The sequence below is a fragment of the Peromyscus maniculatus genome, chromosome 21 (assembly GCF_049852395.1).
Source record: "Peromyscus maniculatus bairdii isolate BWxNUB_F1_BW_parent chromosome 21, HU_Pman_BW_mat_3.1, whole genome shotgun sequence".
NCBI classification, from domain to species: Eukaryota; Metazoa; Chordata; class Mammalia; order Rodentia; family Cricetidae; genus Peromyscus; species Peromyscus maniculatus.
In genome coordinates this window covers 43,831,205-43,856,822 of record NC_134872.1, presented here as the reverse complement: position 1 = coordinate 43,856,822, position 25,618 = coordinate 43,831,205, and the positions used below count along the sequence as shown (strand labels likewise).

Genomic DNA, 25,618 nt, shown 5'->3' with positions numbered 1-25,618 from the left:
TTAAATTGAAGAGCATTAAACACACTGTTCTAATATGTCCTAGAGGAATGAATTCTCCATTATATCAGCAGAAAAAAAAATAGTGATTACATGCCCTCCATGCCCCAAATAAAACTTGCATATGTACAAGTTCACTTGTGTAAGTGAACACATACTCATATGTACACCCTAGATCAACAGGAAAGATCTTGCTAGGTTGCATACACTCAATATCTTTCTTTGTTTTTGTTTTCTGTTTTGTTTGTTTGTTTGTTTTTTGGGTGTTTTTTTTTTTTTTTTTTTTTTTTTGAGACAGGATTTCTCTGTGTAGCTTTGCGCCTTTCTTGGAACTCACTCTGTAGCCCAGGCTGGTCTCAAACTCACAGAGATCTGCCTGGCTCTGCCTCCCAAGTGCTGGGATTAAAGGCGTGCACCACCACCACCACCACCACCACCTGGCTTTCAATATCTTTTAATAATTGTTACATGCTATGAAATCAACCATATGAAAGATCTTCAGATATATGTGAAATATCATAGCATCATTCTTTCTCTGACTAACAAAAACTATTTCACCATTAACTTGCTCAAACTAAGTTGTTCAAATGTTAAGGAAACAAGCATATTCATTTGGAATATAAACAACATGAAAACACATTTTAAAGATGTTCTACACTATAAAGGAGCCATCACTTAACAAATGCAATCAAGTAAGAAGGATATATGACCCCCAAGAAGAACTTAAAGGGCCCAAAGACATAATAACAGTATGTTAGATAACTATTAAATAATTCTTAGTTTATTCAAGATGAATCTACATTTCATCTTGGCCAGCTTTGCAAATCCTCCCTAACCTAGCCCACTCTATGCCATTTTGCTAACAGCCTTGGTGCCAAGGATATAGAAGGCTCTCACCAGTTACCATTAACAAGTTTACTCCTTTCCTGGGGACTTATTTTGATAAACTCTACTTTGTTTAGAGATGTGGTACTACTCCCACAGATACCATCTATACATGCCTGGAATCTTGTCTGTTATTTACATACAGCCAAATCTTCACTTTCTCAGAGGCCTTCCCTGACAATTTTAAGTACTCATTGCAACATTACCCTGTTTTAATTCTGAGCACTGCTTTTTTCTCTTTATTTCTGTATTAATCTGTCAGTGTTTTACTATCTCTCCAAGAGTAAAATATGACTTCAGATGGGCAACCAAGAAGTCTACAGAGCTAATTCTAGGACAGCCAGGGCTACACAAAGAAACCCTGTATGAAAAGCCAACAACAACAACAACAAAAAAAACCCAACCAACCAAAGACAGTGTCAATAGGTTATAGTAATTGTGGTCTCTGGGGCATCCAAATTGAGGTGAGGTATCTCACACTTGGCATTGGATTTTGTATTTAGCAGCAACCTGTAGCTTCTGGGAGGAGCATTATCCCCTGTAGGGTAACTCTCATGAAATTCTTTAATATGATATAGAAAGGTCATAAAATAGCAGGTTTCCACATGACTTTCTCTTTTGCCTCGACTTACCTAATCCTCACCCACTCTGATTTTCCCTTTTCCTTTCATATCACCCAAATTATACTATACCCTCCATTAAGATCACTAGTTTCCTGGATTTCTTCCAAGTTAGAAACACAAACATAAAGATTCAACACTAATGTCAATATACAAGTAATAACATGAGATTACGGTCTTTCTGTGTCTGGCTTACTGAAGCAGCCATCCCCTCTTGTAACAGGGTTGACCCTAACAGAGACGGGTTTTTGTTTGTTTGTTTGTTTGTTTTCCAGAGCCAGTTTGCTATTAACTCTGCCCCATATTACCCCACCATCCTATGTTGACTGATGTCTGGCTTCAATCAGATCCTCAGGAAATACATCCAGTTTAGTAGCCAATCAGGGTCCTATTCAGCCACAAGCAGGAACTATTCTTGCTATTTTCAGTCAATAGACCCCTGACACTGCAGACAGACCCGACACAGAACACAGACCCCTGACACTGCAACCACAGTTGCTGACCAGAAGTTGTGAGCCAATCATAAAAAGATTCCTATACCTCTAAGGGTCTATACCCAATCACATCAAAGTACACTTAACTGCAGCTGGAATTCCAATAATCCTGCTTAAAAGGAGCCTGTGAGCTTCTTTCAAGGTTGCCATTTTACCACTTTGTTGGATAGTTTGACCCTAGCATGCTCAAATTTTTATTCTAGAGAAACTAAACGTTCCTGTTGATTGCATACATGTCTAGTGGTCTTTTACGGGACTTCTCATGAACCCTAACACTGACATTATTCAGCATTAATGTTTTCAGTGCAGAGAGATGCAAAACACCAAGCCTGTCAACAGAGCGCATTGACAAGGGAGGGGAGCCCCAAACTTAACCAAGGCGGCTTGCTTCTGTGGGAGGGAGAATCCTTCTTCTTTAAAGATTCGGACCTACTCACAAAGCTGCAGTGGATGGCCTCACATCCACAAGTTTATGAGCAGCAAAAACTGGACACAAAAGGTTATTTAAAAAAAAAAAAGAGGACACAAAGTTAGGAGTGGTTGCAGAGGTGGTGTAGTGTAGTGAGAAAAATGAGGGGCTGAGTACAATCAAAGCACATTTATGAAATTCTCAAATACTTAAGAGAAATATATTTTAAAATGTGAATGTTATGAAAGAATTTACTGTTCAATATTCTTTCCCCAGATACTAAATTTTCAATAAATATTTTATATAAATAAGCTAACATTAGGTATTAGGTACATGGTCTATAGTACTTGTTGTTTGATAGTAAACATGTGAGTCAGGTGTGGTAGCACATGACTTGAACCCCAGCACTCAGTAGGAAAAGGCAGATGTATAACTGGGTTCAAGGCCACCCACCTTGCCTACATAGTGAATTCCAGTCCAGACAGGGTTATATAATGAGACCCTGTCTCAACAAAACAAAATAAAATGAACAACAACAACAAAAAGGCAAAAATATGTGTTTGTATGATTCTCTAATTCACTTATTAGATATTGATTTACTTTATCAACTATAATATCAACATATCTCATTATCTAGCAGTGTATTAAAACAAGTAATAAATTCATTAAAAAACTAAACCATTCAATAAAATACAGTAAGTACTAATATACTTAAAGATATTAATGATATAGTGGTGATCTTGGCCAAAGTCATTCATACTCTACTAAAATTTTCACCATATAAAAATTAGCTCTAACAAGTCGCCAGGTTGTTAGTGCACTCCTTTAATCACAGAGGCAGGGGGATCTCTGTGAGTTCCAGACCAACCTGGTCTACAAAGAAAGTTCCAGGACATCCATGGAAACACAGAGAAACCCTGTCTACACAGACAAACAAACAAACAACAACAACAAAAAGTCAATTATTGACAATGTCTATCCCTCTAGTTCCAAAACTCTGATAGCGACATAAGGAAAACTGAGGGGAAAAATAGCTTATAGAAGCAATACTAAATTTAAAAGTATTCTGAACATCATCTATTTTTCTATCTGAGGATAGAAAGCTGTGAAGCAGGTAATGTTTAAAAAGAAAGAGATACAGTAAAAGTTACCTAACAATACACAAGTGTCAAGTCAGAAGGGGAATGTTCTATCATGTAATACCCAAGCTAAAACTTTTGGCAATACATTATAAAATAGTATTCTCAAAGAAGACTCAATAGAGGAAAATCTTCTTGCAGCACAAATAAAAGTGTAAGCTGTTATAAAAATGGATAAACAAAGCCAGGCCTTTAATCCCAGCACTCGGGAGGCAGAGTCAGGTGGATCTCTGTGAGTTCTAGGCCAGCCTGGTCTACAGAGCAAGATCCAGAACAGGAACCAAAACAACACAGAAAAACCCTGTATCGAAAATACCAAAAGAAAAGAAAAAAAAGAAAGAAAGAAATTGAGAAAAAAAAAGGTATTCCTAATTAGACTATTCAATAGATGAAATTCTCCTCTATCTTGAGATTATCAGTCGCAATTAAAAATAATCATTTTTATTTGATTTATCATTTAAAGTCAGATGGTAAGAACAAATAATTATGAAAGCGAAAAATAGTGTATTATTTTCTGTGAAATTATGTGTATCGGGTCAATTATTACCAAAGATTCTAGAATTTAAGATGGTAATTTAAACAAATGATAAAACATGGTAAGGCACAAAGAATATGTAAGATATTTTATACTGTTTGTTTAGAAAAAAAAGATTAAAAGTGTAATTAACAGAAAATAAATATGTTCTAAGATGTCACACATATGTAGGAACAGTTCTTTAACTTCCCCAATGAAAATAAAATATGTACCTTTCTTTCTCTAATCCCCTTTTCATGCCTAATTTTAAAAGAACTCAAAATCATTTAATAGTACTGTTTCTTTACAAATGTTAGAGTTCACATTTGAGAAAATAGAATACTTTACTATTGGAAACTCTGACAGGATTGTTTTGAATTGCATATGACTCGAGGCAGGAAAACTACTAATCCAAATCTGGTGTTTATCTGTTTAGACAAGGAGTCATTGTGTAGCCATAAATTCCCTATAGTCTATTGCAGAAATGCACAAAAAGCTTCCAAATACTTCAAAACTCCCAATGCAAGACAGAAATAAAAATAGACTACAATGGTGATGATTCTTCAAGTAAATATGACAACCTCAAGAAAACGCAATACATAATTTTTTTGTGCGTGCAAAATGACAATTTAAGAAGATCAAATCGGTACTTGATGTAAAATGTTTACACATACAACACACAAAACTCACTATGGTTAGTAACCTTTATGGCTTAGAAAAAACAGATATTTACATATCTTGCTTTCCTATGTGCCTGCATGTATGTGTGTTTTGTATATATTTTTAACAGTTGACAGCTGTTGTAGAGCATACAGAGATGCCAAGCTGAATGAGGGTCTTGATTACTTCAAGATTAGCTATCTAAAGTTTCTATTCATTTTAAGTGTTGTTAGTTGGAAGAGTCATTAGTCACTTCCTTGTCTCATAGAACATCAGCATACATTTACATTGTTAATGAACATTTGGGGTAAATGAATTAATGGCACTTTAAAACATCAATTCAGTCCTAATAACTTGGTATGTCACAGAAATGTTAGGCTAGGATATAAATGAAAATCCCTTTCAGTAAAGGTAACTGCTCATTCCTTTAGACAATAAAAGATAAAATTAATTTAAAATGTTTTTAACCAGGGTAAAGAAAAAAATGTTCGATATTTAATGAAATAGCCATAGAAAAATATTCACTTAAAACACAACAGAAAATGATCTTCTCAAATAAGCATATAAACAAGAGATATTCAAAAAGTATTGACAAAATTATTTTGTATGCTTCAAATACAAATACATACTCACTTTTAAAGCATTTATCGAATTATGAGTACTTCTTACAAGTATTAAATTTAAGGGAAACATAACTAGAAAAGCTTTCAGGCTTTCTAACAACATATTAAAATACTTCAACTACAATAATGAGAATTAATTTTCATATTACCAAAATCTAAACAGTTTTCTTTTTAAGTCCTCATGTAACAAAAATAAAATAAAATAAAATCACAAAATAATTTTGAAAGGCAAAAGGTGCTATTTTCAACAAAAATATCAATGGCATTTACAGGGTGTAGAAAGCATTAAAGAGTCTGTCTCTCTCTCTCTCTCTCTCTCTCTCTCTCTCTCTCTCTCTCTCTCTCCACACACACACACACACAAATAAATAAATAAATACATAAAAAATGCACTTCATAAAGAGCTTTTTTCTATAGAAATGACCAAATTAGGCATCAGTTAATTTCTTAAAATTACCAAAATAACATAGCAGACCTTATTATCAGTATACAGGTAAAAATAACTTTATTTGAATTATTTTACCAAATTTGTTTGAAATAGATTTCTTGATATATGCATTTCATGAGTTAAAAAAAATACGCTTAGTCACTTGAGCAAGGAACTTAATAGCATTCAATGAACTACTCAAGAATGAGGATAAAGCTTCAAGAATTTTCATAACTCATATCTTTCAGAAAGTCTATCATTAAGTAAACATGGAAAAATAGTATCTAGTTCTGACACATACATATTTGAAACATTTTAAAGAATAGAACATCAACAATGCATATCTTTCAATAATCTACAACTTAACAATTTTATTGCACATATCTACAATAGTGTGACACAAATTTCAATTATTTACAGAAAAGAAAAGGAATATGTGAATCACTGCCAATAAAGTTCATCCTAGAATTTAGCTCAATTTAATGTATGTGTAGAGGGGAGGGGGGCAAGGGATAGATTAACTGAAAAGTCAATACCAACAGTTTATGATTCTTCAAAACATGTTTGACAACAGCATTTTGTACTTCAATGACTTTATATATACAGGCATTGTCTAGAATATAACTTTTCTTAAAGAATGACAGTGTATTAAACATTTGGTTAATATATCCTCTACCTTCAATACAAAGGGAGCTTTTTCTGGTATTCACTAGTATCAAGAATATTCTATACATATCTAGAAAAATATTCTTAAAGTTGTTCTGATTAGCTTCATGGAAAGACTTACACCTATAGTATGGACAGAACTTACTGAAGTCCCTCTGTTAAGTTCCCAGCATATGGAAATGGCATCTGCACACAAAACTTACCTAGAGACTTATTTGAATAGCTGGACAAGGGGTCAATGCCTACTTCTTGTTCTTCTGATTGCAGAGGATGTCTAGTTTCAGAGATGGAATGATACATTGCATAAAGTGGAGACAGTCACAAAAAGTAATTACCTAGATGAAAATCCAAAAGAAAAAAGATGAATATATTTTTTTCTGATATGACTGGGAAGAAATACTAGACAGAATGAAATGATTAAATGAGCATGTAGACATCAACAAGCTTTCTATAGGCTACAGGGTCTGTTACTGTACCTTGGAGGACTTGTGAAAAAGAGCAAAAAAAAAAAGTCAAAAAATTTCTATGCCATTAATGCTTCAAAAAAAAGTCTAGACTTCATTTATAACCTTTATTTTGATGTGGAGTTACATTTATTTTTAGTAAAATTTATACAAAACGCTTATCTTAAAAGTTTTTGTAAAATCTCATTTTTATAACATCATTTGTTTAACAAAGCTGTACATTTTAACAAGGACATTCAAAACAAAAAATACAGTCAATGAAAATAACTCATAGTAATGTTAGTAGGAAAAACCATTGCTAACATTTTGTTGTATTACGCTTATGCTTGTCTTTACCGTGGATATTTAGAGTTCACATTTTCAATGTGATCCACTAAGGAAAACATATTGATTATATAGAAGTACTATTAAATTACATAAATTATTATTAAATTATTATGAGTGTTGCCCTTTGTTCTAAATTGCAATTCCTAATGGATATATAGCACACACTATATTATATAGTTATCACAATTGATGTAATCAATTCATCAATTTACATAACACTTTCATCAATTTTTATTCAAAATTATGTAAGTATCACATATGAAAGAAACTGAAAAAATAATGAGTAAGCAAGTCCAATGAAAATGACATTTAATAAATAAAATAGTCAATCTTGGCCGGGTGGTGGTGGTGCACGCCTTTAATCCCAGCACTCGGTAGGCAGAGGCAGGCGGATCTCTGTGAGTTCGAGGCCAGCCTGGTCTACAAAGTGAGTTCCAGGAAAGGCGCAAAACTACACAGAGAAACCCTGTCTTGAAAAACAAAAACAAAAACAACAAAAAAAACAACAAAAAAAATAGTCAATCTTATAAGATTTAATTATTTAAATATGGAGAGCAGGTTTTAGAGGCACAACTACACAAATCCGTATTAATCTTCATGCACTTCAAAACGTCTATCCCATCTGCTTTAGCTCTAAAAAAAATCTTACCTTGTAATATACTCTTGTGGTTTTTCTGATTTTTATGAGAACAACTCAGCTCCCTTGCTCACCCACAATCACAATTCAGTGTAAATAAGTCCTGTTCCCTTGGGATTATGGCTAAACCAAGATTAGTAGACAGTTAGGAAAATAAAGAAGGGATTGTGAAAGTGCTGGTGGTTTTGTTATCCTGACAGGACGAGAGTCTCCTGGGAAAAGGACACCAACAGAGGAAATATCTCCACCAGGCTGACATGTCCACACATCTGAGGGGAATTCCTTGATTAATGATTGGTGTGGAGAATCTCACACACTGATGGAAGTGCTAGCCCTTACAGATGGTTCTAGGGTACAAAAGAAAGTAAGCCGAGAAAGCCACAGAGAGCAAGTCAGTGATCACTGTTCTTCCACACTCTGCTTCAGTTCCTGATTCTGGATTTCTGTTTGAGCTGCTACCTTGGTCTCCCTTGATGATGGATTCTAACTGGTAAGATGTTATAAACTCTTCCATCCCCAAGTTGCTTTTGGTCATACTTTATCACAGTGACAGAGAAGCAACTAGACAGTGAACATGAAACAGGACTTTCTAAAACCACAAAATCCAACCTCATGTATCTAAGACAGTTGTCAGAGTTTAGAAATGTATGTTCAAATCAATAAACTTATATAGAAGGAACTTTGAGGAATAGAATCCAATGGAGAATAACAAAATACAGGTTGCTATAGTATAAAACAGAATCCAATGAATGAATTCAGTTTAACAAATAAATGAAAACAAAGTAAGTCTTCCACAGTGAACCAAAATATGATTACCAAGTTCAAATTTGTAAGGAAGTCAGGTAGCAGGTGTTACCAGTAACAGCTAATATTTAAAACAATGAATATATGGGGAAATATTGCGTCACATTCTCCCTACAACCTAATTATGTATCTTCTTTATCTTTACTGAAATTTTACCCAAGAGAAACCTAATTAAATTTGCTCAGCCACATAATAAGTATTCATTCATTCATTCATTCATTCATTCACTTTTGTTTGTATGTGTATTTTGTCTGCAAGCATGGCTGGTGCCTACAGAGGCTAGACAAGGGTATTGGATCCCGGGCACTGGAGTTACGGAAGTTTATAAGCCACCATGTGGATGCTGGGAATTGAACCCCTGTCCTGTGAAAGAGCAGCCAGTGCTCTTAATTGCTAAGCCAGCTCTCCAGCCTCATATAGTATTAAAGAGTATTGAATACACTCTGGTTTTTTCCAAAGTTCGCACTTTTTTTCCAGCATTACTTGGGTATCTCAGGAGAAAGTCAATAGGACAAACCAATTATAAAGCAACGAGAGGGAGAGGCCAATGAATAACTGAAGCATCCTTCATTCTGGTTCTGTTTTGTCAAGACAGACAACAGTTATCCAGGATGGTGTGAAATCTTCTTACAAAATTGCACATATTGGCAAATAATGCAAATTTTTAAATAATTACTGCCATGGAATAGATTTACAAGCTTTACAAGTACAAATGAATGAATTTTAGGGATTTTATACTTTCTGAAAAACAGATTACAATCAAACTGAGATCAAAGTCTATTTTAGAAAGTAAAGAAGAGATGGGGTATAGCTCAGTTGGCAGGGTGCTTGCTTAAAAGGTACAAAGCCCTGAGTACAATCCCTAACACTAAATAAGGTGGTTCATAACTAGACTACAGTAGATTCTGTCTCAAAAATAGGAACCAGGAGGGTCAACTGGGATCCATAATGGTCTGTACCTGTTGTCCCCAATACTCAGGGGAAGGCTGGAAACAAGCCTAGACAATACAGAAAAGAGACACCTACATCTGAAAAACATGATGTTCATATCTGTTCAAGATGCTGAAAGACACTTAAGGATTTTTTCATTCCTTAGAGAAGTTTAAAATTCGAAAAATGATTCAATAAAATTAGACTTAATTATAATCCTTCAGAACAGCAGTTCTCAACCTGTGAGTCTCAACTCCCAGTGGGGGTCACATATCAGATATCCTGCATATCAAATGTTTACATTATGATTCATGACAGTACCAAAATTATAGTTATGAAGTAGCAATAAAATAATTTTATGGTTGGGGGCCACCACAACATGAAGAACATGGGGTCACAGCATTAGGGAGGGTGAGAACCACTGCTAGAACTTGACAAAGTCTATGGTAATAGCCAAAAGCCAAAATGTAAAGTTAAACTATTCATAAAGATAGAAATTACAATCATTCTTTACAATAAGGAAAGCACTATATCATAATTTACGATGCCTACAGATCAAAACTGAGACACTGAAAAGTATTTATAATTAAACAAAGTAAACATGCAAACTACTAATAAGTTACTTTCAAGTTATCTAGTGATAAAGAGTATGGATGATGTTCTTCATTTTGTTTTAATTACAGATTTAAATACTAATCTAATTCAAAAGTAACTAAAAAGTTGCTGCCTTGGATTCCATTGTTTTGTTTTAAATGTAAAGGCCTATTGTATCTTTTAGAATAAAAATATTAATTCTGTCTATTATTGCTAGTGGGATATCCCTGTAAAAATTGAAATAAAATGTTGCTTTTAAATGTGAAATAAATTTACTAGGAATTCCCCAATTTATGTTTCATAAATGTACTTGGAAAAGTTTATTACAAAGCAAAGTTTATTATTAAAGATATTTAAACAAATGTGTCTATATTCTTACTGGCCTGATGGATCTTTAAAAATTACATATTCAGTGTTCTATTATACCTAAAACTTCTTTTACAAATTCTGACATGAATCTGGTTGTTACAATATTAAATCTAAATATGAAAGACTATCTCAAAAATTTTATACACTAATACAAAGCTTACAAGACAATGGCTATTTCAAAGGTCATGATGGTTGGGATTTAATGTATATTAAAGACACTGCAATATTTTTTGTTTATAGAAAGTATTCTTAATTAAAAGTTCGAGTTGCTAGCAATGCATGGGTAAAATACTACCCATAATATGTTGAATAGCATGTGCTATTTAAAATAGCATATAAACACAAGTTCGAATAAACTAATCTATTCTCATTGACTGTGAAATTTCACTTTCTCCAATTTACATTCATTTCTTCACTGCTTATAATACTTACTTAGAATTAGTATTCTGAATTGTCATTCTAAAGATATATATATTTTAAAAGTTCATATAAACATTATTCCTTCATTTGAATTCTTGACTGATGGCAAACTAAATAATAATTAAATCAAGCACTGAAAACACAAAGAGGTATTCCTTTACACACACACACACCAAAGAAGAAGAAGAAAGAGGAGGAGGAGAAGGAGGAGAAGAAAAAGAAGAAAGAGGAGGAGGAGGAGAACAAGAACAAGAACAAGAAGAAGGATAAAAACCACACAAGTTTCAACATACTACTTCAGAATTTTATAGCAAACAGGAATAAGATAGCAAAAGTCAGTATGTGTCATAGGTAGAACGAATTCACGATGATATGATGTGCATTTAACCTAATATGACATCTTGGCTCTAAGAGAAAGCTTCCTTGACATAAGTTTAGAAGCTTTATTTTCATAATTAAAAACTGAAGTAACTAAACATCTTACATAAATCACACAAAAGAGAAAAATAACTTTTTAAGTTGAAATGGTAGTAGTTAAAGGTAAATTTATGTTTGAAAACAATGTTCTTTAAAAGATCAACTACAAACAAGACAAGATAAAAGTATGAAGACCTATTTAAAAATTCTTTCAATCTTTAATGCAGGACAGCTACAAGGACTTTAAATATGTTAATTAAGTATTAAAATTGACCACTTTAATTCTTAATATTTAATATTGTTAGACTGTATATCAAAGTAGTTTTATTATTTATTTACTCCAAACCTTTATAAAATACTTCATTTGACAATAGGGGGTCTGATTCTCACAAGATAAATGTACTTACAATGCCAAATAAATTATATATAAAAGCATTTGTCTAAATACATGTCATTGAACATTACCAATCATTAGTAAAACACTGAAACTCATTTTTATCAACCATAAACTTGAAATATCAAGTGTTGTCTATTCTCAGTTATACGACTATAATAACTTTCTATATCAAGAAAAATGATGAAAAGAAAATTAAAATACACTGGAGTCTTATAATTTTTATACTGTTAGAATAAAATATTAAAAGCAAGATGTATAAGAAATATATAGTATGTAAGAGACTTATAGTATAACTAAAATGTTTATTCTATTAAATAGTAATACACTTGGCTTTCCAGTACACAAACTTGTAAAGCCATAAGAAAGATCCTGATATAACTATATAAACTCTGAACATTTTAAAGTACCAAGTTATCATTATAAAAAAAAAATTGTCAGAATATCCTCAGATGACTCCAAAGCTGTCTTCATATGAAGAAGATAAAGAAAAGAAGCTTGCAACATGAGGTATTCTATAGTCCCCACCTCCTGGTCATCAAAAGAGCAGAAGCACTTATGTCATCACAGGCATCTTGGGGACTCTGCTGCTGTGACCAAACATTATGATCACAGCAGCCCCAGTTTTGTTGTTGCCATTGTTTTTCATTTTACAGCTTGAGGGCCAAAGTTTCGCCTCCCTCCTCTCCTCCCAGTGCTTCCCCTCCTCCCACCCCAATCCACTCCTCCTCTGTTTCTGTTGAGGAAAGGGCAGGTCTCCTGTGGCTACCAGCAAAACAGGGCACATCAACTTGCAGTAAGACTAAGTGCCTCCCCGTGTATTAAGGATGGGCAAGGCAACCTAGCAAGAGTCCCAAAAGAGTAGGGTCCCAAAAGCCAGTAAAAGAGTCAAAGACAGCCCCTGATCACACTGCTAGGAGTCCCATAAGAGGACCAAGCCACACAACTGTAACACATATGCAGTATGCCTTGGTCAGGCACATGCAGGCTCCCTAGTTAATGGTTCAGTCTCTGTGAGCCCCTTAAGAGTCCAGGTTAGTTGACTCTGTGGGTTTTCTTGTGGTATCCTTGACATCTCTGGCTCCTAAAATTCTTTCTCCCCTTCTGCAGGATTCACAAGCTCTGCCTAATGTTTGGCTGTGGGTCTGCATCTGTTTCCATCAGTTGATGGATGAAGCATTTCTGATGATAACTGTGTTAGCAACTCTTATAAAGGAAAGCATTTAACTGGGGCTTGCTTACAGGTTCTTAATCCATTGTTGTCATGGGAGCAAGAGGGAGCAAGGCAATATGCAGGCAGATATGGTGTTGGAGAAGCAGCTGAGAGTTCTATATCCTGATCAGCAGACAGCAGCAAGAGAGAGCCACTGGGCCCAGCTTCAGCAATTGAAACCTCAAAGCCCAGTGACACATCTACTCCAACGAGACCACATGCTCGAATAGTGCTGGGGCACTACCTGGTGATCAAGCATTCAAATCTATGAGCATCTGAGGGCCATTCCTATACAAACCACCACAACAGGGACCTTAGCAAAAAACAAACAAACAAACAAAAAAACCACAACTACATACACACAAGCACAAAAGATAACAGTGGATAAAGTGGTTTTGGGGCTGAATTAAAGAAAACAAAGAATTAAGTGGATACGGGACAGAAAAGAACCCCTCACCACAGAAGTGTTGAGAACTCCATCAGATTAGTCATGGCAGCTCATGACTTTAATTCCAGTATTTGGGAGGCAGAGGCAGAAAGATCTCCCTGTTTGAGTTCAGCCTGGTCAATGTATAGTAAGTTCCAGGACAGCCAGGGCTACATAGTGAGACCTTATGTCAAAAAAAAAAAAAAAAAAAAAATCCAGTACGGTCAACAAAATCTGTTGTGAAAGTTGCTTGCAAAGAGCTAATAGTCCTTATTATTAAAGGATTTTCAAATAGGAATGTGCAAATATCAAGGAACTATATTTATGTCTAAAGTATACATGGCCAGGGATACTTGTTCTCCTAACTACAAAACTTAAATTTTCTAAGAATCTCATGTTAGTATATCAACTCCATTTACAGTAAAAGACACATTTCAGCAGCTTTTCATATACTGTTTAAATTCTACTGATATACTCTAATTCTACTTCATACTCACTGATTCTGAAATTATTTTCCACGTGAATCACCCTGATGTGACATCCACACCTTCTTCCCAACCTGACAGATATAGCCCAGGTCCCATACCCAAAGATCTGGCTGAGTCAGACCTTATCTGACTGAGCTTCAGCCAATCTCTAGTCTTCTGACAGATAAAGACACTAGAAAATAGAAAGACGTCTCATACTAACAGATTGATAAAACTAATACTCTGAAAATGACCATTTTACCAAAAGGTATTTACAGATTCAAGGCAATCACACTCAAAATCCCCACTACATTTTTACAGAAATATGAAAAACTATTCATATAGCACCACAAATGATCCCAGATAGCCAAAACGATCTTGAACATACAGTATATCACAGAGCCAGTCCCATAAAACCACTATGGTACTGGCACAAAACCATACATGTGGCCCAATGGAACAAAATCAAAGATCCAAACTTCAGTGCATCTCACCTCAGCCATTTAATTAAAAAAAAAAAAAATCATATTGAGTGAGGTAACCCAGACCCAGAAAGGCAAATGTCACTTCTGTCTCATTTGAGGCCCCAAGGTCTAAATCTTCACATGTGAGTACACATACTGGTGTAATTACAGAAAGCAGGAAAGTAAAAAGAAACCATTGCAAAGGATCGCTGAGGATCAAAATCTTCTAACATCATTAGACAGGCAGGCAGGCAGGTACGCATATGCGCACATGAGCGTGCACACATACATGCCCTTGGAGGAGACGGGCTCCCCTTTTCCAATAAAATTAGGAAAGATGGAAAAAAAAGTCACATGAAATTTGTACATTTTACTAATCCAGTGAGTCAAGCCGATGTACTTGGGGAAAAAGAACCTACTTTCGCTTCAGGTTAGAGTTACCAAGTTAGCTCTTGAATATACCAGTTCAGTGAGAGAAAAATTTCACACTTTTATTCAGCTCTAAAAGATTGAGTTTTCAGAAAAATTTCTGAGAAGCAAGTAATGTCGCAAATTATTATGTAACAGGCAAACTTCGTAAATCAAATATCACATAAATAAAATACAAAAACCATGTAAAAATAAATGATGACATGCCATAAAGTAATAATTAAAATCCACCAAATTAATAAGGTTGATGGGGGGGGTTAACAACTAGAATTCCCAAGTATCCTTATATTTTATGAAAAGAAAAAAAAACCTGTATTTCAAAAATAAGAGAAAGTATTTCAGAGTACAACTGGTCTACATTTGACATAAATTACAGAAAATCTTGTGATTAATTTTTAAGTCTATTTCATAAAAAATACACATATATGAACATAAATAAGGTATGATATCTAACAACTATTATTTCTAGTTTTTAAAGATGATTTTACTTTTACTTCAAATATTTTCTCATGAGACAAAATTAAATTCTAGATAAAATATGGCATTCTAAAGGAAATAAAAACATTTTAATTTCATATAATAGTTTTCTCATGATTGACAGAAAAATTAATTTTGTGGAGACATATATAAAAAGCTGAGCACACTATACAATGTTCCTTATCATGGTGTCCTGACAATATACACAAACAATTCTTCATAAGACATCAGCTATGGCCGGGCAGTGGTGGTACACGTCTTTAATCCCAGCACTCGGGAGGCAGAGGCAGGTGAATCTCTGTGAGTTCGAGGCCAGCCTGGTCTACAGAGTGATCTAGGACAGGAACCAAAACTACACAGAGAAACCCTGTCTCAAAAAACAAAACAAAACAAAAAGACATCAGCTATATGACTAATTACAGCTTAAGGTTATATGTATCTGTTACATAAAAAGTAGTAGAATGTAAGCAGAGAACTGAAACAGACTACCTGTGTGGTGTAGGCACACTTCTTGGTAGAGGAAACATATAAATGTCCAGAGACAAGTAGCTGCACACGTTTTTCCATTCCAAGTACATAAAACATTGAAAGCATAGGGTTTTCATCAGGCTCAAGGAGAAAGGTGTAACAGGAATGGCTTATGGGACATAGTCAAGATTCGATGAGAGAAATCACAGAACACTCTCCCCCTTCCCCCCGAGACAGGGTCTCACTATGTACCCCCTAGCTGTCCTGGAACTTATTATGTAGACGAGGCTGGCCTGGACCTCACAAAGGATCTGCCTTCTTCTACCTCCCAAATACTGGGGTTAAAGATGGACACCACTACACCCAGCAAGAATACTCATAAAAGGAGGTAATTCTGCTGGTCCTACACACTGAATATTTCTTAAACTATATCAAATACCAAGTCTCAGCCCTTCAACACACAAAACGCCTTTATTACCTAATTCCACATGACCTAAAGAATCAGCTAGAAACTCATCTTTCCTCAACTTCTCCCCTAAATGCTCATGACACTAAACTCTTTTATAAGTCCACTCAAAGTGTAAACATCATGAATAAAATGATTTATTTTCATTAATCTCTGTTTTCCAAGAATAGAGGACTTGGTTTATTACATCACTAGCATAGAAAAACGTAAAGAAAGATATTCAATTACCCATTAAAAATCAAGACACTTCTGTACAATTCCCAAATAAAAGGATCAATTGAGCTGTACTTGTTCTACAGACACATAGACATTATACTTGCCTTTGAGTTACACTATTTGAGCTACAGAATCTGCGATAACTATTATATTGTTTTCAGTAACTATTATAAAGAATATGACCATGGTTACTGAAATGTACTATTTATTTTCAACCTAATCTCTTAACATTCTCCCATGAAATAACAAACTAGATGACCAGATTTATTTCCCAAAAACACAAAATTGTTTTTAAAAGGTCATCCTTAAAGATCATAAAATATTTGGAATAAAGGGGAAATGGCCTTATAGTGTATATAAATGTGAGAAGATATTAGGTTGCATTTAATTACCAGTTCAAACAACAACCTGATCTAACCTTTGATAAGTAAAATAAATGTTCAGAATAATTTAACTAAAGTAAACATTTCCTGTTAATACTAGCTAATTATAGTTAAGAGCTAGAAAGATAAGGGAAGGGAGATGATGAATAGAAAGGATGAGAAGGGGAGATAAAATAGTTTTAATTAAGGATAAGATCTGCAACTATTCACTGAAATATGATTCTTTTCTATGAATACAATAAAGAAAAGAGGAACAGTGAAACTGGTTTATAAATGCTGAGATAAAAAAAAAAAACTATAGCAGACTAAATAGGTCATTCTTTCAGTGAGTAAAAAGTCAGCTGCCTACCACAGGAAGAGGAAAATTCATGCATATATAATATGAAATGCAAAGTATTACCAATAAAGCTTTACATTTAAATAGTACTGTCCAATTTACAAAGACTGTCATCTCTATTGTACATGTCAAAGGGTAAGACACTGTCTACGTGGAGCAAAAATTACCTCTATCAGTTGGGGTGGAGAATCTTAGACAATGTGGTGTCTTTTAGCCTTCAAATTGACCACAGCACAAAAACACATACAAAGTATGAAGAGGGAGGAAGAGCAACTGAAAAGGGTGGGAGAAGGAAATGGTGATAGACACTGCTCCTTTCATCAGCCTAACCTTCTAGTGGGTAAGCAAGATAACAGTCTCCATTTAGAAAACATGTGAGACAAATCCAGAAGCGTTAAATACATGAACACAGGTAAGACACAGGAATGTGAATGTTACACATATGTATATACACTAAGTACTTACAAGTTGTATGTATGTGTATATGTAGAGACAGTAACAATGTACAACCTCACTCACAAAGATGTATCAATTTAAATAAGTATAGGTTTTTGCCCATCAGATTTGCAAAATATAGTTAGTAAATACCTGATGTACAAAAATAGGCATTAAAAATTTTAGATGAGCCTGATTAAGGATGTGAAAGATTTTAGGAGGCAGTTAATTATCATATTTACAAATGTAAAGACAGATAGGGTAGCGCACATCCAGAGTTTGAGCTACTTTGGAGACTGAAGCAGGAAGATCACTTGAACCCCTGAGTTTTAAAAACAAACAAACTAGGAAGATAGCAAGGGAAACAAAGCAAAGCAAAACAAAAATTACAAATGCATTATACTTTTTGAAACAGCAATTTTACTAATCCAAAGTTATTGTGCTATTATACATTTTAGACAAATCTATGCAAAAATCTGATATCGTGATTAAAAACTATAAATAATCATGAATAAGGAAACTTTACTTTTAATAGTGCAAAAATGGAATAAGAAGCATTAAAAATGATAATGTACTGATAAAAATGTACACAGAATAATAAAATCAGAAAAAAGAGTGTAATATGACACGCTTATTTTGAAAAACACAAACATTAACACATTAAAATTTCTAGGCAAACAAAAAGTCAAGAAATCATGAGGAAGAGAGATTTATATGTAAGAGTATATTTTCTGTTTTTTTAAAAATGAATATAGCCTCCTAACTACAAAAACTTAAAATGACTTCTGAACTTCATATATTTGAGAAACAGAGTTATGAATAAAATTGTACTTTGTCCCATAATTTATTATTTTTCACATATTAAATCTATTGTTCAATATATATACTTTGATAACTAAGTATACAAATGTCTATGGCTAGTGTAATGGCTATTAAAGTATAAATACTCACAGATTTTCAGTACTATTCATAATCTGCTTGCATTCACCCTTTCTAATTTTCTCTTTAGGAATTCTTTTATTAATTTACTAGTGACAATCACTGTTTATTTTCTCTTTTCACTTAGTAACTAATATTAGTACCTCTCTCAGTCCATTCTGCTCCCTAAAATAATTTCTTTTAAAACACTCTTCTGTTCTTAGTGTTAAACATATGTGACTTGCTAAACACCACTGAATGAATAAATGTATACCCAAGTGAGTAGGTGCCACTAATCACCTCGGGTTTACCAAGCACTCCTCAAGGTGAATTTCTAGTGTTCCATTTTCTCCGAAGTGTACCCTAATCTCAGTCTTTTTATTCAAACTGCTAAAATGAATGAATTCAGCATAAGCCAATCATAATATTTCTGCTTCTACTGAAGAAGAGGCAACGGAAAGTAACTCATTTCCTCTGAAAGAAAGGAAAAAAAAAAAAAAACCCAGGAGAGAAAAGTCTGCCCATCACCTTCTCTTCTTTAAACTGACTAGCTTTACTATTCCTACTGAAGGGAACTCGCAGAAACTACTTCTGTTGACACTAATATCTATACCCCTTGTTCAGGCCCCATATCATCTAACTTTAGATAAATTGGTGAAACTCTTGGTAGCCTAGTTTCTTCAAATGAAAATGGTTAAGTACTGATTTCACAGGTTTTACAAGAATTAAACTCTTGAGCACTTGACACATAACAATATCCACTAATAAACACTGAATTCTAGATATATTGGAATAATGGTCATCATCACACTATCAATAGTCTGGTGATAAGAAATAGCTTTACCCTCTGAGCCTTCTCACCAGGGAAGTACAAATGCTGTAGTCTATCTTCCCTAAAGAAATAGGTTGCCAGGTGGTGGTGGCACACGCCTTTAATCCCAGCACTCGGGAGGCAAAGGCAGGCAGATCTTTGTGAGCTCGAGGCTAGCCTGGTTTACAGAGCAAGATCCAGGAAAAGCACAAAACTACACAAAGAAACCCTGTCTCGAAAAAACAAAAACAAACAAACAAACAAAAAAAAAAAACAAAAAAAAATAAAAGGTCAATAAGCCAAAACAATCAGACATCTTGATGTGTAAGGAATAATCCTCGCTCTAAAATTAGTATAGCTGCACAGAATTAAACAGCTTACATTCAGAAATCTTCCATTTTTCAAGACAATACATATGGGGATGGAGAATTTAATCACAGATCGAATGCCATAAAATGAAAATGCTCATAGTCTCTTCATTAGTGGAAAAATAATTCAACAGAAAAAAAAGGTAATTCTCTGGTTGGGAAGCAAGTCTGCTGCCTGATTATTAAATTATTATGGATAAAAAATTAAACTAGAACAGAAAGCGAGACTTATATTCAAATAAACATTTTCTTTTTACCTATTGCTTTGGCAGGACTTGCAGATCTGTAGCAACAAATAAATATCTTCCCACAAGACACTGGCTTTTCTGTTAACACTTCATAGTTCTTCTGAGATAGCATATCTGACATAACACTTCTGCTTCTCTCCAGCATCAACAAGATAAAGAGGCCGAACAGGAAGAAGGCCATGTTGGTGTTTAAAGTGTAAGAATCTAGTCCTCATGGACATTCAAATTAATTATATACAATAAACCATTTTAACTATTTTACATGTAGGTAGCTGACAATCTAAATTCTAACTTATTTTGCGGTTATCCATTCACTAGCAACTGAAGGAAGTCATTAACTAGCAATAAGGGGATTAGATTAATGTTAATTAAAACATAACCGAAAGAATGACAATTCAAGGACACCCTCCTCCTATTTATTTTTGTTTGTTTGTTTGTTTGTTTGTTTGTTTGAGAGAGTGACAAGGTAGTCCTGGCTGTTCTGGAACTCACTATGTAGACCAGGCTAGTCTTGAATTCAGAGATGTGCCTGACTTTCCTCTAGAAGACTAGGACAAAAGGAATGTACTACTATGCTCAGCCCAGCCATAAGCAATTCAATATTGTTGTTTCAATGCTTTTTCTTTAAGTAAGTAAAGCTAAGTAACCAAACATGGTCTTAAAGAAGGTGATTTCTATTTTATTTTTAACCTAAATAGGATCCCTCAAAGAAACAAATATAAGGGCCTACAGTGCTCTTATTTTAGAAAATATGGTCTTCAGATGTGTCTATCGTGGCCTAGAAAAGAAGATTAGAGTCTTCATTTTGGCAAATAAATAAAACTGTTATTAGCCCAAGAAAAGTTCTGGTTCCAAAGATTAAAATAAAAACATGCTTAGAAAGAAGTTTTAGGTTAACAAGAATGTAAAAAGGAAAAAAAAAACCAGAAAAACTAAAAGGATATAGAGAATGTTTTGAAAGCAGACACATAGAAACTTGCTGTATATAAAATTGAAAATAAAATTTCTGATTTTCAATTAACACACATAAATACACTACAGAATAAGTTAAAAAAACTGGAGTTTTAATTAAAACCACCATTGCAGTTATCCTCAAATCATACATTTTAAATTACAAAAGTATTAAGTATCTCAATAATTACCATGTTTAAAGATTGCCATATAACCATTGACAGTAAACCAAAATCATTTCAAAGACTTTTATCCAGATATATAAAAAGTTAAATTTAATCAATCTGTATATGCATATATAATACAGTTTAGTAGAGAAACAGTCTTCCTATTCAATGTGAGCAGTAAGAAGTTACTCAAATATATTACAGCTCAGTTGAAGAAACTCAGGAGTCTTTCTGCTAAAAGACACTAAAGTTCTGTTTGTTTTTCTTACTTCCTGTAGATCTGTCACCTCAAAAACTATACTGTCACACTGTTTCATCATTAAAAAGTACACACGTCAGCAGCACATTCCATCAGAAAATACATAATAAGTAAATCTAATATGCACCAGCAGTAGCTACTGAAACCCTGAGCATACACATGCATCCAGCTTTCGTATTTATGCATCTTACATTGGATTGAGAAAAGCACACAAAGAAGGTATCTGTGATGATAAACTTGGCTTGGCACTGAACAAATACAGGACTTTCACTATAATTATTCCCCAAGCAACACAGTGGAACAACTGGCTTCAAAGAATTTATATTAGATTAGGTATTTTAAGTAATTTAGAAATTATTTAAACTAAGTTACATATGTTGGGCGGTGGTGGTGCACGCCATTAATTTCAGCACTCGGGAGGTAGAGCCAGGTGGATCTCTGTTGCGTTCGAGGCCAGCCTGATCTACAGAGTGAGATCCAGGACGGGCACCAAAGCTACACAGAGAAACCCTGTCTCAAAAAAACAAAAAACAACAACAACTAAGTTACATGATAACTGCTACATCATTTCATGCCACATATACATTACAAAATTAATACTTGGTCTAAGTATAAAAAGCAACAGTATTACACATATTCACACTATACAACTATCATCAGCAAATACTTGTGTAATTCAATCCCATAAACCTGACACTTATTAAATAATAACTATCCAGACACCCCTCCTCAAACCCTAACAATCACCAGTATTTCTGTCTCTTAGAGAAGAAATGCAGATAGTGAAAATTCATGTGGTTTTTCATAACTATTTTACTTGACCTCACATGATTCAAGTCCATCATGTTGTGTTTTAAGGCTAATATTCAACTGCATATATAGCTACACTGTGCTACAGTGATTGACAATGCTGTGATGAAAAAATAGTGATCTCCGTGGTACTCAAGAAGCTACTGGCAAATATAGCATGGCACTTTTGCTCTTATTCTATTGCACTGGTCTACAGGTCTCTAATTATGTAAGTACCACAGTTTCAATAACTGCAATTTAGTAACAAGTATTGACATTAGAAAGTGACAATCCTCCAATTTGTCCTCTTTTTTCCAAGATTCATTTGGCTATTCAGAACACCTTAAGACTGCATATGAACTGATATTAATTCATGCTTTTCTATTTTTACAAAGTGTCACTGGCATTTTTATAAGGATTGAAGTGAATTTATAAACTGATTTGAGCAGTAATAATGCTAATATTCAATTCATGAATATAGGATGTGTTCTCATTTATATCATTTTGACCTTCATCAATGTTTTATAGTCATCATTATTTGTGCTTTTACCTCCTTTATTAATTGTTAACTATTTTGTTAATTTCCTTTGAGTTTGCTTTGTGGTAGTGGGGGCTGGGGTTAAACCCAAGTTCTTATGCATGATGATCATGTGCTTTGCCACTGATCAGTAAGTCCACAGGCACAGCTTTAAACTCCATTCTTCTTTCATTTCTTCCTTTCTTTTTCATCATTTACTTACTGCATAAAAGGTTTCAGCATTTTACCCAAGCTGACCCTTATTTCTTGACCTCAAGCAAATAAATAATGTACCAATACAGAAATAGTTACAAGTTATAATAGTAATTAAAAACATCAAAGTCTTATGTCACCATTTGTGAGAGGGGGAAGTAATATAGATAGATAGATAGATAGATAGATAGATAGATAGATAGATAGATAGATAGATAGATAGAGATAGATAGATATAGTTGTGTTTGCCTTTACATTCATAAAGCATTTATAGAAAGACACACACTAAACCAACAACACAGATCAATTATCTTTTTCATAAGCATAAGCTTATAACTCATGTGGCATTTCTAATCAAAACTTCAGCATCAAATATAACCACAAAGGTTGGAAATGCAACTTTTACATACTTTATAGTTATTTAAAGCAATTAAATTTGGTCATATAGGTTCATATATTCATTATCCAGTATCAAACACTAGTGTACATCAAAGTCATATTATCTTACTAAAATGAATTCCTTGATTCCACCCTTAGAATTTCTCTATGACCTAATGAGGCCCAAGAAGTCTCAATTCTTAAAATTTTCAAGAATGCCAAGATGCTGGTTCAAGACTAGACTCCAGAAACAACAGTTCTAGATTAGTTTCTATCTCCTCAATATTGTACATGAAAATCCATCTGCTACAGCTAATTATTTTCCATCATGTTTAAATGGTAAAGCTATTTTCTTTAAGACTTAACAAATCAGGACTTGTATCTGGAGATGTAAGGTGGTTTAGATTACTCCCAACATGGTGGTTTAAAACAGTGAGAAAAAAAGAAGGGATTAAACCATGTTTCAAACTTAGCTCATTTCTGACACAAGATTAAAACTGGATCAATGATTGAGTACAAAAATTATAGACATAACTATAAAAGAAAATCAATGAACTGAGATGAAAATTATGCCAGAGCATTAATTATAAAGAGACAAATAGCTGTGGGTTCCTATCCTGGCATTAACTATAGACCTACTTTTTCAATGTATATGTCCCCAGCTCTTGGCGTACAGAGCAAACAAAGCTGTCCTAGAGCTGCCACACTCATAGTGATAGCCTAGCTTAAGCACCTCACAGGTGGGAAGCGGTATTTATAAAGGTAATCAAGTTAAAATGATGTTACTAAGGTAAGATCTAATCCAATATAACTTGTTTTGTTTTTAAATAAAATAGAGAAATGTATATTTATAGATAGGGAGAAAACGGTCATCAAGAGTATCCTCGAAGAGAGTCTTCCTCATAGACTTCAGAAAGACTCACATCCTGCATCATTTTCATCTCAAGTCACTGCTCTAGTTTGCAGTATTGTGTTACAGGAGCCTAAGCCTTACTATTTTAACTTCCTCATTTTACTTTCTCAAAAATGAAATGAACAGTCAGGCACATCGAGGCAGGCTGGTTGGTGAGGCAAGAAGATTCTTGTAAGGTCAAGCAAGATTACACTGAGCTATATAATGAGAGCCTGTTGACTGATTAGTGTATGCAGCATGATTAGAAAAAAACAAAAAATTGTTTGTAATTTAAAAAAGCAAGAATATATATTAGATGTCAATATAATTCCCATATTATTTTAATGTGGATGGAGTATTTAGTAAAACATAATAAAAATGAGACCCCAACACTGTTTTCCACTGTATTCTTATTCTTATCAGTATCCCGTCTCAAGCCCTCTGCACTAACTTGTCTTTAGCACAAATCTAAAACCCTTTTTCTCTTCAAACCATCATCAGATTACTCACAAGCCTCTTCTAGACAGCATCTTTTAAGAAATTTCTCTGATAAAAATATTTCAATATATTACTTAAAAGAATATGATAATCTCAGTACTCGTGTGGCTAAGGAAGCTGAGGCAAGTTCAAAAACAACTTAGGCTATTATCTCAATGATTTACCAACTCCCATTGCCCCCCACTCCAAAAAAACATACACAAGAGATACAAACAAAAATTGTCACTAGCTTTTTCCCCAACTCAGGTTATGGATGTGCACAACTTCAAAATAATATGAACTACAAGTGAATTTTGCACCGAGAAACAACTCACAAAGTCTTGTGAAGGATAAGCTATTTAAGTAATTAGTTACAATGAACAGAAAAAACATTAGTAATAGCATAAGTTATCATTAAACACACAGTAGCATAACCACAGTCCCTTAAGTAAGTCTAAGCTTATTCCACCAAAGCACTAATTATCTCACATTTTAAATAAGGTACAAACTATTACCTGCGAGTACCAGCTATTTCTAGGATAGCACATACATGGCTATCCTAGAAATTTTATTATGGAAATCCTAGGTGAGGATTCTAAAAATGTAAGCAAGCTACTCAGGAGAGGGCTTATATTTTATATATCATTTCTAATTAATTTCCTCAGCATTTTATTTTTTACACTCTCAACTACTGCATTAACTGTTTCATAGACATAGTTTGTTAGAGTCTAGCATGCTAGAATTAATTTTCTCTAATATTTTCATTTCCTCTGATCAGATTCTGTTCTATGCCTTAGGAATAAAACCAAGTTGTTGGCATTTTCTTATTTTGTTTTGAGTAAATATTTTCACTCTAAATGTTATTAAAGTACAAAAGAATATTTTTGGTCAGTTTATATATAAAATTCTAATGTTACTATTTCTGTTGGGTCCCAGAGAGAAAGCTTCTTATTAGTCCTACAATTAAATGATTCAGCAACCATCCACATTATCTTTGCCTTTTAACAGTTCCAATCAGTAGCAGATCTAGGTGTAATCAACAGCAGCAGGGGGCTTTA

The 25,618-nt window shown here is 34.0% G+C and overlaps 1 protein-coding gene across 32 annotated transcripts in view; it reads right to left on the bottom strand.

Moving 5' to 3' along the window:
• The window catches only part of Tbc1d5 (TBC1 domain family member 5), a 453,313-nt gene that overhangs the window by 284,433 nt on the left and 143,262 nt on the right, over nucleotides 1-25,618 (bottom strand). For 30 of the 32 annotated variants that reach the window (XM_076557560.1, XM_076557565.1, XM_076557551.1 and 27 more), the window contains one exon: nucleotides 6,638-6,769. The exons of the other annotated variants lie outside the window; for them this stretch is intronic. In XM_076557560.1, the coding sequence (XP_076413675.1) occupies nucleotides 6,638-6,734 (97 nt within the window). In that variant the 5' untranslated portion in view covers nucleotides 6,735-6,769. Of the gene's footprint in view, nucleotides 1-6,637; nucleotides 6,770-25,618 lie in introns of those variants that run through there. 32 annotated transcript variants of the gene reach the window in all.